This window comes from Lampetra planeri, chromosome 2 (assembly GCF_965212315.1).
Source record: "Lampetra planeri chromosome 2, kcLamPlan1.2.h2, whole genome shotgun sequence".
In the NCBI taxonomy this organism is placed as follows: Eukaryota; Metazoa; Chordata; class Hyperoartia; order Petromyzontiformes; family Petromyzontidae; genus Lampetra; species Lampetra planeri.
Window position 1 is genome coordinate 18266502 of NC_136108.1, and position 17534 is coordinate 18284035.

At 42.6% G+C, this 17534-nt stretch overlaps 1 protein-coding gene across 1 annotated transcript in view; it reads right to left on the reverse strand.

The window, feature by feature from the left end:
• Window positions 1–280: 280 nt before the first annotated feature.
• The window catches only part of LOC144729302 (zinc finger protein 385D-like), an 83514-nt gene continuing 66260 nt past the window's right edge, over window positions 281–17534 (reverse strand). Inside the window, exons 5-9 of the mRNA XM_078609462.1 lie at window positions 8589–8763; window positions 7659–7867; window positions 5013–5200; window positions 3474–3575; window positions 281–2465 (exon numbers count right to left, since the gene is read on the reverse strand). Of these exons, the coding sequence (XP_078465588.1) occupies window positions 2262–2465; window positions 3474–3575; window positions 5013–5200; window positions 7659–7867; window positions 8589–8763 (878 nt within the window). The 3' untranslated portion in view covers window positions 281–2261. The remainder of the gene's footprint in view (window positions 2466–3473; window positions 3576–5012; window positions 5201–7658; window positions 7868–8588; window positions 8764–17534) is intronic.

A 17534-nucleotide genomic window follows, 5' to 3' on the forward strand; every position in this document is an offset into this window, starting at 1 on the left:
GATTGTCAAGAGACTGGCTGTCTTTTGAAAATAAGTTGTCTTTGCAATTAAAATTTAGACATTCCACCATCAACTCTGTTGGACAGGGGGTCAGCAACGTCCACCCCAAGAGCCGCATGTGCCTCTTTAAGGACTGCCGCTTCGTGACGTCATTTATTAAGGACCCACCATCTCGTATTCACCACACCAAGGCCGTAATTATAATATATATGGGGGGGGGGGGGGGGGTGGGGATACACCCCACCCCCCCCCCCCCCCCCAATATTCAAAGATGCTCAAAATGTCCCCCCCAATATATAGCTATAAAATAGATTTCTGTTTATATGATTGTGGTTATGGTTGTACTTTCTTAATCCCTAATCTCTGCCAATACATACAATGAAACAAGAAAAAGTAAAAAAAGCAATGTATTACAATACACTATTAGACATTGTAAAAAATAAAATAAAAGTCCATCCCATGTTAGTGATTTTTTTTTATATTTTAGGCAGGAAATTCGTTTTCAAATCTAGATTTTTTTTTCTGGGGGGGGGGACCCCCAGACCCCCTGGAAGATTTGGTCCCCTCCCCAATGTTGACTCCATAGCTACGGCCTTGCACCACACGGTGCATTGCGACTCTTGAAATATTGAGGGGTTTCCCTCCACCCCCACCAAATTCTAAATAAATTGCTCTTTCTGTTATTTTTGGTTGCTGACCGCTGGTGTTGGAGAATGAAGACGAGTCGTGCCCAACGTTCATTTAGCATGACGACTTCTTTGTTCCGAATTAATGCACAGCTTGTGTTTCACATAGTAACTCCCATCAATTCGCCAGACGATCTCCGCATCTCTGATTCGCACGGTTGGATATGTACGGTGCGACAGAAGTGCAACATACATACGTCCATACAGACGAAATGGGTGAAGCACCATTACAGTCATAAGGTAGTTAAGGAGCAAGGTTGTTCTACCCCTGGCACTCTGCACGCAGACAGAGCTGACCAATCAGGCTGTGTGTGGGGAGCGGTAGTGTAGCAGTTTGCGAGCTGCTGCGCTACGAACCCGGCAACCCAAGTGATGATTATCTGAACCGGGCCTGGGCCTCGCCTAGGTAGACTCGGCCTCAAATGAGTACCTGGTGCGGTGTGTAAATTCATCGTCACTGGGGAGAAAAAGCGGTCAGGCATGGTGCTGGCCACCCACCCCCTTGTGTACCGTGCCGGCCTTCATAGGTGCTCGCTAACAGCACAAGCCTCAACAGTCTGTCAAGCCTATACGGAGGATCTTTTTCAAAGATGTGGAATCATATTTGAACACAAAGGAGCAAGTAAGACAAATATAGCACACGTTAAAACATATATAACGATGATGACAGTGAAGATAAATATACAATAAAAAAGATGGAATAACATTATAAATAATATAATAAAGATTTAAAAACGGTTACTATTAATTTTCAGGTTTTATTTCTTCTCTTATTTTGTGTGTTTTTGCTTTATTATTTTGATGTCTGCTGTAATGTAAATTTTGAATGACATTATGGTAGCCTACATATGTCTATGAAATACCTTGTTTGTTTGCTTGTATTATCTCCATTTACGTGTATGGCCACCTTGACCAGGTCGAACGCATTAAGGAGCCCATGTAGGCTCAAGTAGAAAACAATATATCACTGACTGACCCTGATGTCACTTCTCAGAGTGATTACATGGCAGGGGTATAAGGGCATCTGAGCAGGAACGTCACATCATAGTTGTCTACAATTGGTCCATCGACGAGGCCACAACAAGCCATCACTACAGCGCATTGTTATCACCATTGACACTATGGGTGGGGGGGGGGAACCCAAAGCAATGATAGGCAATTACGATTGCCTGTAATCACTGTTGCTCTGTAAAAACCACAACACGTGTACTGTGCTTTACAACACCGATGTGGTTGCTTCACGGGCATAGTTTAAATAAAGTTTCCACTTGTCCTGGTTGTCCCAGGATCACCCTCTCTGTCGAGGTAACTGTCTTGGGAAATACGCAAGTCTTCCCCAGGGCATTAAAAGTCCAGCTTTTTGCCAGTTGCATAATAGTAATAATACACCACTCAAGACAAAGCATTGACATGTAGTTCTCCCGTCCTCTAGTATTTTCACATATTCTTCTTTCCATTGACATGTCCTGGATTTTTTTTGTTACGTAGTTTTGTACTTGAGGAGGTTGGCCACCCAAAGGTTTAAAACGAATTTTGACCGTTCGCAGCCCGCTTCCAGAAGGCGGCAGGGGGGGTTCAGTAGGGCGTGAACAGCATGGACCGGTGAGAGCTGCGGATTGGCCCTGGGGCGGCACGCAACAGCTGCGGAGGAGCCGCTGCCGCCACGTGGAACGTCAGGGTCGAGGCTGGTGGAGCCGCGGCTCCAAGAGCCCCGTGCAGGCCCAGTGGATCCCTCACGCCCGCGAGGGACGTCGGCAGAAATCCTGGAGGCAGTTTTCCCTGCAGGGAAATGGGGGGGGGGGGTTGTGCAATGAAGTGCCGAATATTTTCAATGTATGTGTGTATATATAAACTCGAGGGCCTGTACTAGACGGAGCTCAAAAGAGCAGCTCTGCTGGAGGGTATTTGGCCTACTCTTCCATCCTAGCCAGACATCTTGAAAGAGGTGCAAGTACCCACACTTTTTATACTAAACTATAAAACATGTTTTTACTTTAGCAGGTAAAGCCCACGGAGCTATATAGCTCTTTTTTTAGATGCAACATGGCCACAAATGATAGCTCAACGAAGTGGCTTATCACGTGGAAATGTACAGCAGCCAAATACAGTATTGCCAACCGCATGTTTTTAAAATCTGGAGGGAAAAACCGGATGACCCGGAGAAAAATCCAAGCGACCACAGGGAGAACGTGCAGACTCCAAATATACAGCAGGCGTCAGGGTCGGGATCTTTCCTCCAAAACTTGTGACCTGTCGATCGACTCGTGTACTCATTTATTCTTCTGGGTTTACCAAGGCGATGGGAGTTGAATGCATGGCGTCAGTTTTATAATTGGGTAGAGGATTGCTTCTGCCGTTTCGCAGCTCAATAAAGAGACTTTAGCCTCTTGAGGGCTCAGTCAGGAAAGTTGAACGGCACGAGAACATTTTAATTGGTCAACCAGCCGATGAATGGCAATCATTTTAAAACGCAATTATATACTGAAGTTAAAATTATCAAGATGCAATCATGGCTGAAGCTGTTGATGTGGTTAACATTGTAATAATATTAAATGCAACAGATTAATCATTGGGGGTTGTTATTTTTTTTATTCAAATTTCAAATGACACGTTAAATTACACACATACAATTTTGCACACTACAAGACATTGAATTTGGCAAGAGCCACATACTTTCCTCTCATTGTTCCTCATTAATGCTAGTATATATTAGGAAGTGTATAATGATGAACAAGCCGTACTGTGATTTTGTTCTGTTCTATGTATAGAAAATGTTGGTGGACTTACCCCCACTGAGCTGGAATGTCCTTGAATCTTGTTGTAAGGAGAGAATTTTGGCTTAATGGGCTTGCCTGCTATTCGGTCTTTGTGTCTTCGGCTTGTAATATGCTTTGCACAGACACATTAAACGTATTTCTTTTGAGCGTTTACATCAAAAGGCTCATATTTATTCGACTAAAAACATGTACAATGTTTTGATCGTAAAGATAATATTTTTTAAACGTCTTAACTCCACAACACGTAGTTCAGTCATTTACATGCTTTATTTGGGAGCGATAGGGAAATGTCCGGTGATAACCTTATTGTTTCCAGTTTTCTGTGGAAGATGGATTATGATGAGAAATATAGGAACACACTATAGATTAAAAACTACACGATAGACAACGATTTCCTTAAAACAGTGTTTAACTGTACAATCTCGGTACGTGCTGAGATGTAACATCCTAATCTCAAGTTACAAGATTACCTGGAGCAAAGCCTATTCGAGCTGCGTCAACGCACTCTTATCTATTAGGCCTTGTGGCATTACCGCCTAACCCACTATCACAAAGCTAAACCAACTCCTCTTCAGTTAAAGAGTCTGCACTGCGTATCTGCCAGGTTTGACACCCAACCTTATGAAGTGAAAAGTAGTTATAGAAAAAAAGGAAATGTGAACGTTATGGCGGTACCCCAGGGTACCATAGTACCCCGGCTCTCACAATGTCCGTGATGCAGTCATTTTTAGTCTGTTGATAGTCGGCGATGCGGCAATCGACTCATCTCTACAAGCTGTACACGATGCACCACTATGGTGCATACGAGTGTTCAGGGTGTCAGCGCAATCGTCCTCGCTGCGTTTCGACATCACAGAGTGGCACCGATTTCGGATTTATTGGTACCCCAGTCGCGGAGTTAAGTACACCCCTGGAAAAAATATAGTGTCCCAGAAATAAAATATTTATTTGCCTCGGCCAGTTTGTATTATTTGAACCCCGGGGTACCGCCATAAGGATCATGCCATGTTTCCTCTTCGATCTAATTAATTAATTATTAAACAAAGGTCGGTCTATGTACCCATGCTCAAATGAGCCATTGGTGGTTTCTCATATAACAATCACGATCTGGATTCAATCGTGGAAAATGCAGTCCTATTCCAGGGACCAGTCGCCTCTCCATTGGATAATAGGTCCGACAAAGTGGTAGAGAATTAACTTTATTGACCACACCTGAAGGATGCTGAGCTTAGTCGACCCTTGACCAGAATGTGAACTTGCAACCTTAGAATGGGTGCCCTAGCACAGAGTGAACCGACTAACTTTTTTGAATGGTGTCCTAGGATCAATAAGTTTGCCTTAATAGGAGAAACATACATAATTAGCAACATTTCCGGCCCATGGCTCTTCTTCGTACAACAATAACAAGGTTCACGCCAGTGAGTTAAGTTACACAAACTAAAACACTTTTGAAAAACAATCATTGGATGTGGGCTAATGGAGTAAACGAAGAGCACACAAAGCAGTCCGAGCACTCGCCCATCTGACGAGTGAACGTTGAGCGACTGACCTGTTTGAGCTGCGTCTCCGAATTGACGTGGACATCGCAGATCTCGCAGTAGAAGGTTTTATCCTGGAGGCCTGAGCCCTTCGGAGTGTTGTCCTGTGCAGAGGAGGCGGGCCGAGAGCCCAGCCTGGGGAAAGCCTTGATGGCACCCCCGCCATTACGAGCCTCCATCATCATCTTGTGCTTAGAACCTAACGTGAACAATAAGGCAATGATTGTTTTTGGCTAATGTATTGCAGTTCATCTAAAATATTCAATCGAAAATAATGACCTGCTCATGATTATTAATGAGGGGGTGGGGGTGGGGTCCACATGAGTGGCGTCATCAACTCATGATTATTGATTAGGGGGGGAGCTCCATGTGGAGGGACATCATCTGCTCATGATTATTCATGATGGGGTTACCCAATGTGGAGTGACGTCACCTACTAATGATAATTAAATAGGGGGGTGCATGTGGAGTGACGTCATGCGCGGAACACACATTCTTGGCTGTGGGCTCACATGAAATAGATTTTTCCAAGACGAAGGTACTATGCAAACCCACTGGCTATCATCAAAGATTTGTCCATGAAGCCATCCAGATATATGAACACAGACACAACTTCAACTGAGAAGATGGGTACAAATTGAGCAATCATTTGAAGGACGTGATTAACCAGGTAAAGTCTTAACCTACTGTGATGTTTCCATCCTTCCTGCCGATGTTAGCTGACTCTGAGTTGCATTACTCGGTTGGAAGTCTTTGTATTGACAGGCTGGATGTCCGACTCGATCTGCCACCGAAACATCATTGACATGCTAATCTCTCACAATACAATGGCCACTTCCACAGCCTCAGGGAGACCATCTCTAGCCCCGCCCTCTTACCCTGAGGGGACTCCCATCTCAGGCCTACATAAGACCTTGTTTCAGTAGCTTTCTCTCTCACCTGAAGACGATTGCCTGTGTTGCGATCGAAACGTCGTGATCTATTATTTTTCCATCTACGTGACTTTACCGAAAGACCCAAAGAGTATTATATTAGTAATAATAAAAATACAAAATTGGCATGAACTGTCTGGTTTTTTTTTGTTCAAGGCTGATACGCACGTTTTGAATTTAGAGCAGTTTTGCAAAAGTGTCTCTAACCAAATAGGCACCCGTGGGCTGAAAAGGCACATAGCGTCATTATAGCAGCCTGTGTGGCATCGCCAAGAGCCCACTGGGTCGGCTACGGTGCAGTGGGCAGTGTTGTCGAGGGTAAACGTGGGTACACATACTTTTACACCCACTTCTCACTTGGGTCGAGGACAAGAGCATAGAACTCACCCGCTCTGTTGCTTACAACGACATCGTTTCTTACGATGTATTTAACACACCTCAAGCACAATCGTCGCACATGAGGCTGGACCACTTAACACCCAATGAACATGAATGATGGCATCGCCAGGCTCCATGAGACACACAAATATTTCTGTTGTTGCTCCTATTATTCTTGCTTCTGTTGTTTTAGTCTTCACGTCTCTCCTTGGCTTAGCTTTCTTGATGTTTTCTGTATCCATCTGTCGGTGGACCTCTGCTTCTGTCTGTCCCACATCTACTCTGTTATCTATGTGCATTCTCTATCCCTGTACTCGACTGCTATCAGAGATAACAGAGAATAAAACAGCAGTCTAGCTTCACCCTCTAATAAAGAATATCGAGATCATCATCAGCAGTCATGATCTATCCACTGATGAATGATGTCCTGCACAAGCTGTGGCCATCGCATGGTCTTGTGATGTAACAATCCATCTAGTTCCTGCACACGAGTTGATTTCATTGTTTCATCTCCTCTCAGGCACGTCCCCACATCACTGGTTATAGCCAACAGCCATCAGCCCCTCATGACGATGCATTCTGCCCAAGCCCGCTCGTCTTAAATCAATACGATGTCTAATCACGCTTGTTTCTTATCGATGCGTTTTATCCTCGTGTCTTTCAGTGCAATTCCAAACATGCACCTGTCTGTGTTACTCTGCACACCAATTCAGCTTTTGTTCCATGTTCATGATTTGTTACTGAATCTCCCACATGGTGTCTAGTGGCCGGTGCTGTTTGACTTGTGTGACGTTGCCACTCTCTCTGGGCGATGTCCAGAGAGAGTGGCAGTGACTGGTGATCACGAAGGTGATGAATGATGACCATTATACCCTTCACCAATTATCACGGAGAGTGGTGGCGTTAGCGGTGATGGCAATGGATGATGACAAAGAACAATGTAATGGAGCAGGGATGATGGTTATCACAAATTTTTGTCGTCATCTTCATCATTATTTATATTATTCGTGGATGGTCGGATTAATCTAACACCTCATTGTATGTGCTCTTCCTATCCTTTAGTAATCCGGGAACAATCCCAGATTGCCCAGGCCTTTCGGACATTTGGAGCTACAGATCAGGCCACTTCTATTGTATGGATTTGCCGAGCCATCATAAACCAATGTCAATACGTTTTAAATCCAGTTGACGGCTTCATGTACGAGCAAACGTACTTGCAAAGGCGACTGATAACAATCGTTGTGCTGCACCTGACACAAACATCGAAACACCCGGCGTCCTCAAGCACCCGCTCGCTAAAGGCATCATTTCGGCATGGGTGCGCGTGTCTTTCCCGAGCGTCTCCACCTTTGTTGTGGGCATCGAGCTGCGACTGAGAGTTGACGGCCACCTTGCACAGCGAGCAGTAGAGGAGCCGCTTGGCACGCTCTTCCTCCGACTCCCCGTCGTGGCCCTGGCCGTTGACTGCGCCGGTGGCCGCTCTCTCTCTCCGCTGAACCGCTCTGGGTGGAAACTCGCCTGGACCGGTGTCCTTGTCCACGGTGCCGTCGCTGGAGCTAAGACGTGGAGGTCAAAATAAAATTTGTTTCTCAGTGTCAGTCAATTAAAAAATGTATCCGTGCTCATATGTTGTTCATCTCTATCGGTGTCCATGCAGTATCTGTGGACTTTCAATATTCTGATGGAAGAGGCCAACCTATCGGACAACCTCTGTTAGCAATTATTGGGCAAATGCTGTGGATTAATGTCCACGGGAGTTTCAATGTTTCTCGACTAATTTAATATTCTGGTGTGGCTGTGAATGTGTATACCTAACGTTTTGTTTGTTGATTTGTTCCAAAGAACCTTTCCTAACTAATGGTGTGTTAATTAAAACAAGAAATAGAAAAAAGAGACCTTGCTATATGTTGGTACATTATTTGTATAAAGGGGAGGGCTCACCATAGCGTGTCCATGTACAACACAACAAAATGCAATTATGATTAATAAAACATCTCAATACATGTATATCTAAAACAACTATAACACGAACAGAAAACACGTAAGTATATAAATAATATGTTGCCAGCAATTGAACAGTTGAAACTTCTATCCTGTTACAATTGTTTAATAATGGGTGATGAATTTATATTTGAAGGTAGTGCATTGGTGGTGGTTGGAATAAATGGGCTGGTAGCCAGCGTTTGTCAAGAACGATGACGGTAATGTTTTTGAATAAATGTTTTACATTTACCGCTGTGGTTGTGTAATGCGAGTATAAAACAGAGTTCTGCACACCTTAGTCCAGCTGCTTGAGAAGCGCTGCTGTTCGAGGCATCGGCGAGGTGCGACAGCTGCTCGGGGAAAGGGCAGCCACTGCCGATTCCATTCGCATTGGCTAGTGGAACAGGGCTACTGCCATCAGCGATGTCATCTTCTGCAGAAATCGTAGACCGCGTGCCTTCTATACGCACTGTGAAAACAGGGGGAGGATTCATTTGAGCACGTGCAAAAACACATTCCTGCGGAGGGAGCTGGTAGGAACGTTGGGTTGCTCGCTCAATGGCCAGGGTCAACGGCGGCGTGGTGTATTCCGCAAATATGGCCGACTGTGAGGGTGGGCACAAGCCGGCGTGAGTAGGTTAAACGTTGAGTTTTATAAGGGCACCACGGGGTGACCAGCCCCTCCCCACCCAGCCCCACCCAGACCTACCCCTCCCACCACCCACACCCACCCCTCCCACCACCCATCACCCACCCAGCCCCACCCTCCCCACCCTCCCCACCCTCCCCTCTCCACCCAGCCCGACCCCTCCCATTTTTGGATGCACGACGGATGGATGGACAATAATCCCCTGTGGGCTGGTGGAACCAGGTGGTTCCTACCAGTAACAGTCCCAACTGATGATCATAACGCGTAGCCATCTCAGTGCAAGTCGAAATGAATATTCATTTACATGGTATAAAATGCCATATTCTTATCGTGGGAGCATCCATATGACGAGCATTGTAGACTTGTATTTGATTAACCGCAGTATTAACCCTGACAGAGATATTGATCTCACTACCTGGTTATGAGACAAGCACTCTGCCACCAGTGCTATCCAAGCCAAGTATGTATAAGAATCTGAAACATTACATTCTGTGCATGATCTGCAATTATTATTTTAAGTATAATAATTCACTTTCCAAATATTAAGCAAAATGCAATCCATTCTTCTCGCATTTTAACTAATGACGTTAAAAGGTTTTGAAGGATTATACTCATCCTCTGAAAAGTGTAAGTAGATCGTGATGTTATTTTTTCTCTTAATTAGTGAAGGTGAACCACATGATTCAGAAACTTTGTGTTAATCATGGCAAGCTGCGAGGCAGCTTTGCTCACATTGTGAGAGTACTGCTGCATTTCTCAGAGCTTATTTAATTTTCCATCTCACTCTAACACACTTTAAAAGACTGGAAAACGGCCAAAGCTATATAAACGCTTGTGAAGGTGAATAATTGGGTCGAGCAAATTTTTTAATCACACTTTTGGCTTTCGATGTCTTGAGGCATCGCAAAAAATGAGGTCTTTGTGAACACGAAGTATATTTAAAAATGCTGTAAATTTTACTTTCAGAGCAATAAATATATTCCAAAGCGATATTTTACTCTGTGTAGCTCTGATAATTTGGTTGTCTCACGTAGGTTTCACCACTCTGTGATCCACCCACAATGCTCTAGTAACTGATATAAGCATTGTTCAAATCGACCTCTGTTGTAGCATGGATCACAAAAGGGGTATATTTGAGTCATGTAATTCTGTGGGTTAATTCGCACATAGCCTAAAATACATAACGCACTCGATACTATAAAACCATCAAATTAAATACTGTAATGAAATGTCCTGATAATAAAAAAAATGTCGGTAAACACGTTAATGCATGCAATCAGGAGTCATGTTTCAACGTCTTATGGTTTGCATCACATACGTTGTTCACGATTACATAATTTCTATAAAGCCTGTGTGTGGATTAAAAAAAGTTTTTTGTCATTGAAATATAGTTTTGTTTATTATTAAAAAGATCGAATGTAAGCTTTAAAACCCTGATGTTTTCAAAGCCTTTCTGATCCGTATGTTAATTTTATATCAGAATTGTTTCGCGCCAAATATAAAAGTCTTTTAAAAATGTGCCTGTTTGTCTACAGTAGCATTCTACTTTATAACAATTTAAGTTCAAAGTAATATTGAGTACATTAGATGTCAACTTGAAAGTGCATCATTTTTACATGCTGTAAAGCACACATTTTGCATCTGTGGAGACAATCACAATACAATTTTGAGCTGTGCTGCAGAGAATCTACAGACTACGTATGCAACAAAAGCACACTGACATCCTAGATATCTTTCCTGTGCAGGTACACTGCACTCAATTTATGTCACTTACAATATATTTGACTAGGTACAGTACTAACAAAGTCAAGGAAGGGCCTCAAATTACTACCTGCAAATTGCACACAAAGATTGCTTCCAGATAGGTCACATGTACTCACCTCCATATATAAATGAATTACGTTTTTTTAAATCAAATACATTGTGTGTTTTGTAAGGTCACTTTGTTAAACCCTACACATTGCCATATACTTTATTTTTGCCTCACAGGTAACAGGCCTCATCTATAAAGAATATATTGGTCACAATGCTCACTAGTTTTGGTAGACATGAAACCGTGTTCTTACCTACAGCAGAGCCAATTCTTAACGACTTAACACAATTAGAGGATTAACTAGCTTAAATAGCAATTATGATCAAAGGCCTAAGCATTAGGGACAAATGTAGGTCCCATGTGTCTGGCTTACTGGAGTAAGCTCATGTATCTAACACCTTGGTTCAAATAATTGTTAAATGCCAAGTGCCCGTTAAGGTTGCTTGCAATAATAAGATGCAAGTACATATGTAGAGGAGTAGTGCGAGCAACCATGAGAGGGCATACAGAGGGAGGTGCGAGCACGTTGACAGCGGAGGATGACGTCATGCCACGGGTGCTGTAAGGGGGTACCTTCGGGAACAAAGGCGGGTCCGAGTTAGGGGGAGGAGCCGCCCAAGGGGTAATTAAGGGGGACCCCGTGACGAGGGCGTGGCCGTTGTGGGAGCCCAAGAGTAAGGATCGGCTGCAGGAGGCCTCTACCGCTCGTCGCCAGACGGTGTTGGCTGAACCCCCATCCGGGGCAGACGAGTGGGAGAGCCAAGGGGATAGCCGAGAGTAGGGCTCCAAGTATTCAGTGAGGATCGGCTGAGAGGGAGTGGGTTCTTCACTCCTCGTTGCCGGGCGGTGTTGGACGAGCCCCGGCCCGAGTGAGAGAGCCCACGGGACAGCCAAAGGTAGGACGACAGTGTTCGGGGGTCCAGGGTAAAGACCAAGAATAGAGAGCACCTACCCCTGGTGTGAGCTTGAGTGCTGAATGTAAGTGTTTAATAAACGAAAACAGCCCTAATAGTAATTTCCATCTCCACGTGGTTCTCCTATACAACACATGTACATTTTGATTTAAAGCTTTCGTGACTGCAGGGATTCATATTCTTGGTTCTTTCGGTAAAGTCACGTAGAAGGGAAATAATACGTGACTTTACCGAAAGAACCAAGAATATGAACACATATGTAGTATACCAATTCACAGACACTAGTAGGAGGTACTCTTAAATTCCGGCCTTTACAGCCTTGGGGGATAACTACATACCGGGTCATGGCAGCCAAAATGCTGCCAGACCCACAGCTTGAAGAGGGCAAAGACAACGATAATGACAACGACGGAACACCGGATTCCCCTCCAGATCGCAGCAGCCCCGACTGTGAGTCGGAGCTCGCCTTTTATCCTGCCCAGCGTGGCCAGGCTCCGCCCTCGGCCCCCGCACCCCTCTGGATCCCCCAGAGGGCTCCGTGCCTTGCCTACAGGTCCAACTGGTAGAACTGGCTGCTACCCCCAATCCCATTGTCTACCAATCTCCCAGCAGCACACGCGACAGTGACTCATTCAATGTCACTACACATACAAAGCACCATGGCACAGCTGAATACACTCTGCTACGAATGTGTGCATATCACCAGTGACTTAACAAATAGAGTTTATCATGCTGGTGACGCTTAAATAGCTACGCTAAATGTAATGCCTCCTTTTGTGATGTGATGTCCCACAAGAAATATGATGCGAACACGCAACACCACCAATATCAATGCAGGACTTGTAATGCACCAAATCATACATCTGCAAAGCAACGCATCTGGACGCGCATTCAAGAACCTCTTCAATGAAGACAAAACAGACTCTAACAATAGGGCAATTATCTGATGTTTGATTAAACGTGATGAGTAGTACAGCACTGCTGCAAAGGGCAGACAAACGGTAAATGCTGTGCCAACACAACACGAGCTGGCACAACTGCTTCCTCGTGTGAGTGTAACTTAATAGCTCGAAATAATGAGGATCAAAACAGCAGCATAACCCCTTTCATGCCTACCTACTTGAATTGTCGGGGCGCCTTGCACACGCTGTTTCGCAAATATTCTCGATGCGTACTCGCTGTCAGAGAGCGAGCGTCTGCCTGCTGAAACTAACAGTGGAGTGGGGTTCATCTCCATTGGGGGTCTTTAATAATAATACAATTTTATATCGCATAACTCATGCTAATTGCATCCCACAACGCTGTACATTAATTATTTAAGGGCCAAAACCCTATAGATATAGCTACTACCAAGCAAATTACAAGCCTCAGAAAATAAAAAGAATAAACAATTTAAAAAATTTCACCAAAAACAAAAGGCACTACAGAACAACAAAAGTTATCACAACAGAGAAATGAATCCAGTCACATCCCTGACCATGTATGTATGTTGAACTTCTTTTTTACCGTACATAGCCAACCGCGCTGATCGAAGGTGTGGACCAGTCCTCCGTTGTAATCACCCATTCCCATGGCAGATCTCGTACACCTACCTGCCTTTCACTCTCTGTGGCCCTGCATATGACTACCACTGCTAAACACCCATGAAGTAGGTTTTCACATTTTTTCTGGAAACAAAACAGGTGTTGAGATGTTAAAACACCAAACTGAATAGAATAGGAATAGGTTTTCCCCAGAAAAAAGGGGAAAACCTATTCTCATATTTTGGTACTGGCAAAGGAGGTCCCATGATGACCCATGAAGTAGTACTGCACAGTAATACTTTTGTTTACCCTGGAGGAATGGTGGGCTGAGTAAGACCCATAACTAGCATTTGAACTTTTCAATACTCCGATTGTGAGTGTCACACTCTAGCCAACGTGTCACGTTCGTTCGATCAATGGGATGCAGTGACTTTCACATAAATAATTAAAAAGCTCAATATGATTCGCCATATTATTCGGAATAAAACAATATGTATATATATAAAAACAGGTGAAATATATGCGACGGTCCATGAAATGCACATTTAGAAATGTTAAAAGTATAAATTGTTTGAAGCCATTCTCAGAGCTAAGTCTGTGGTTTGCACGAGTAAAGGTCCAAAGTAAGATGTGGAGATGGCGTGTTATGCTTATAAATACATCCTGCCGAACTGGTGGTGCAAATCTGACAACGTTGGACTCCATGGTAACAAAGCAAGACTGGAGGGCAATATCTGGCCCATGACTTCTTAACAAATTAATCATGACAGCAGCCTATGCTTATGGAAAAATTCATGCTTTCGAGTGTAATTTTATCATTACTTTAAAACAAAACTACAGTATATTGCATTTGATGTGATGCCTTCACATGTGGATGACACGTTTGAATATACTGCAACAAAGGACTTTCATTGTATGCTCTTTACTTTTAAATTTGCTGTCCATATTTTGTTTAATGTAGGTGACCAGCATGGCATGAAATCCAATTCTAAGGATCCCCTTTGAATTACAGTGATTGCCCAAGGCTTAGGCAAAACTACAATAAAATATATTGGAGCGCTGAATGCGTACTATGAAAATATTATCCATATATCTACTCTCAAGCTGTAATATACTGGCGATACGATACCATTACCAGATCACATGGTACATTCTACAATAGGGCAGCAAAAAACACTCATAGAATGTGACATCAAAAAAAAATTACACTGAACACTCTTTGATACGAAATTATTCAACAGATAATTTTAAATGGTGGGCGTCTGGCAGCTTCTGCTGTTTGCATTCCCCCAGCACCACTAACTGCCCTTAGCAACTTTTTATTTAACAGAGCTTCTGCTCTTCAGATAGATGTTTGTGTTATCTAAGAACTTGTCCACTGTTTATAATGAATATTGAACTATTTACAAAGAGCATGTTTGTCGAAATGTAATCAGAAACTTTTAAATTATACCACTTCAATTTTCCTATTTTGTCATCCTTGCTATGCTGCTTCATTACCATGAAGTATAACAATGCATGATAATATGTGTACACAGTTGCTCTAATTAGAAAAAACCGCATTGCTACTACAAGGTTAATAAGGGTCTTCAAATTGTTGATTTAATACGTATTTAAATATCTTGTACAATAATATAATTCATGCGAATGTTTAATCTGATTTTAATGTAAAAAAAAATCAAACCCATATGGTAATCACGCATGCTAAGAACACGTAACATGCAATGGAACAATGACATATCGAGTTACGTGTAATGGCAAGGAATATCAGCTATTTTAATCGCAATGAACAAGAGACGCTTCCAAAGTGATCACGCATGTGTTAAAAACACGTGAGTCTACAACTGAGGCTCAATCACTGCTGACCTTTCAGTTCTATCACAGTCAACCATCTCGTTATTTCTTTACTCCAACAGGGGAAGTGATCATTAAGCTACGCTGACGACCCATTTGGCATTTCCTTAGCTCCAAGGCTCAGTAGCCACCAGTGCTGCATTTTAAATACCTCTACCATCCTCATCGGGAATGAAAGTTTGCATAAAAATACAATTCTGAGTACGCGAGTGAACAAGTGAATGACGTGAATTGTAATAGTGTTATAGAAGGGTAAGAAAACTGACATTTGGCACAATCCAAAAAAAAAAATTGCTTTTGGGTACCCCAAAATGGGGGTGAGGCAACATTTGGGACTTGTTTTGAGCCTAGGCTTACAAATGTTTGTATGCCGAGGTACTGAAGAGTGCTACATTAAAATATAATACTAGGTTTTTAAATATTGTAGGTTAAACAAGACAAGCGCTGGATCAGCTTCAACTCACTACCAAATCATGTTTAGTTTGTTGTCCTTCCCCCGCACCTCCGATTAGCACGATCGGTGATGTACGGTGCAAAAGAAGTTCAACATGCATTAATCTTTGTTGGCAAACGGTGTCATTATGCCTGTAATATACACATAACAGTAATGTATATAACCGGTTTTTTCGTGTTCGTTTTATGTTTTCGTGTATTAACTTTACATTAATATTGTTTATTTCACCGGTATATTATATACCGTATGGTTTATTCTTGCGGGTATGCATACCTTGCGTAGACCACCCCATCATAAGGACTGGCACTAGTGTGGCATCTTAAACCAATTCTAACGAGCGGCCTGATGATATGAGCAATAGCCATCCGTGCACACTGAAAGACATAAAAAAATATATATTACCGTGTATGTTCCAAATATTTTAATCAAGAAGCGTGGTTGAGGGATATCACGTCATTTACACAGCGGTCCTAATGGTTTACATGGGTGCAGGTCATGCATATTTTCAGAATTGGCTAGTAGCTCCCAATGGAGACATATAGAATGTACTATAATGGGATTTAGCTTCATCGAATGCAATTCTGAAAGGAAGGCTGACGTTTTTGATAGGTCACTCAAGGCATGTTCCATATTTTTATCAGGTCATGAGTCTGAATTTCACAACATATACAATAAATACCGAAAAATTTTTTTTTTTAAACCTCTTCATGTCAAAGAGTGGTAACCAATATTTGTTGTGTGGATAACATCATGCTACTGTGAGATTATTTTTCTTGTTTTATTTCTCATGGATTTGCCTTGAAAACACTTATACACATTTTTTATAACACTGTTCAATCACATTTACGGGTGTATTGCACCACACACAATTTAGAATATTTTTTTCACCATATAGAAAACCCATTTGATATATTTTTTTATATGACAAATGGTTACTCGTTTTGAGAACGGGCAAATTTCTGTCAACCCAATTGCGTGACTTCACGTCCTCAATAATTAAAGTGGCCCAGAAAGTGCAACTGGTTACGTAACGAAGCCATCTGCTTTCACTGGTACCCATTCCCTGTGACTTGTGAGGAATCACCCTGAGCAGAAGCGAATATTTGGGCCCAACGCAGGTCTCCACCGATTCCCTTTGCATGTTGTCTTTTAGGAAGCTTCAAGAGTGCGACACCATTGCCCCGTTGCTCCGTCTACCGCCCACTTGCATGCCAACAAATCTCGCGGTAGCATTTTCTTTTTCTCTACAGTGAATCCAAAAAGTCGACGGGAAGCCGAAGAAGCCCCACTGTAATTGAAGTTTTGGAGTGTAGCGGTGATAAAATGTAGGCCGTGAAGCTTATTAAAAACGAATATTGTCATTTTCTACTCTCAGCATGGCCAGATGTCAGCTCGGTCAGCCTCTGAAGTAATGTACACCTCGGGCTCTTTAATGAAAAAAGTGTCTGAAGAGACGACAAATGATGGTATTACACTTGCAATCACAGTCAGCATTATAGCCAAACAGATTATCTCAAGCTTTCAGCATATGCTGTTTAGGCCATTTAATTTTCACTGTCGTGTCAGCGACTAGCTTAATTACCGAGCCATTGTTTAAACTAGCAGCCTAGATGCTGCATAGAAAAGACATTTTTATATCTCAAGTAACTGAAATGAAATCACATTCATTTTAACAAAGAGAACATTCATTTTAAAATATTGTAGATAATACTTCATTGAATAACCAATTAGACAATTGCACTCACACAATAGGCATTACAAATTAACTATATATGGTTGCTGCAAATGTACTGTTCATTATTGTACAATTTGCTGATCTGACTGAGAAATAAAGCAATGTATTGGAAAATGCCGGCACAGTGAAATTAACGTCAAACAGGGACAACGAACGAATAATCGAAAAAACAATATAAAAAAAACAAGTTACACAGCACTATTTTAAAGCTGTGGATTCAAATCCCAGTCAGGGATTAACTCAGGTCGTAATTCACCCAAGGCTAAATTAACACCTTATGGAAAAATCACCTGCTTTG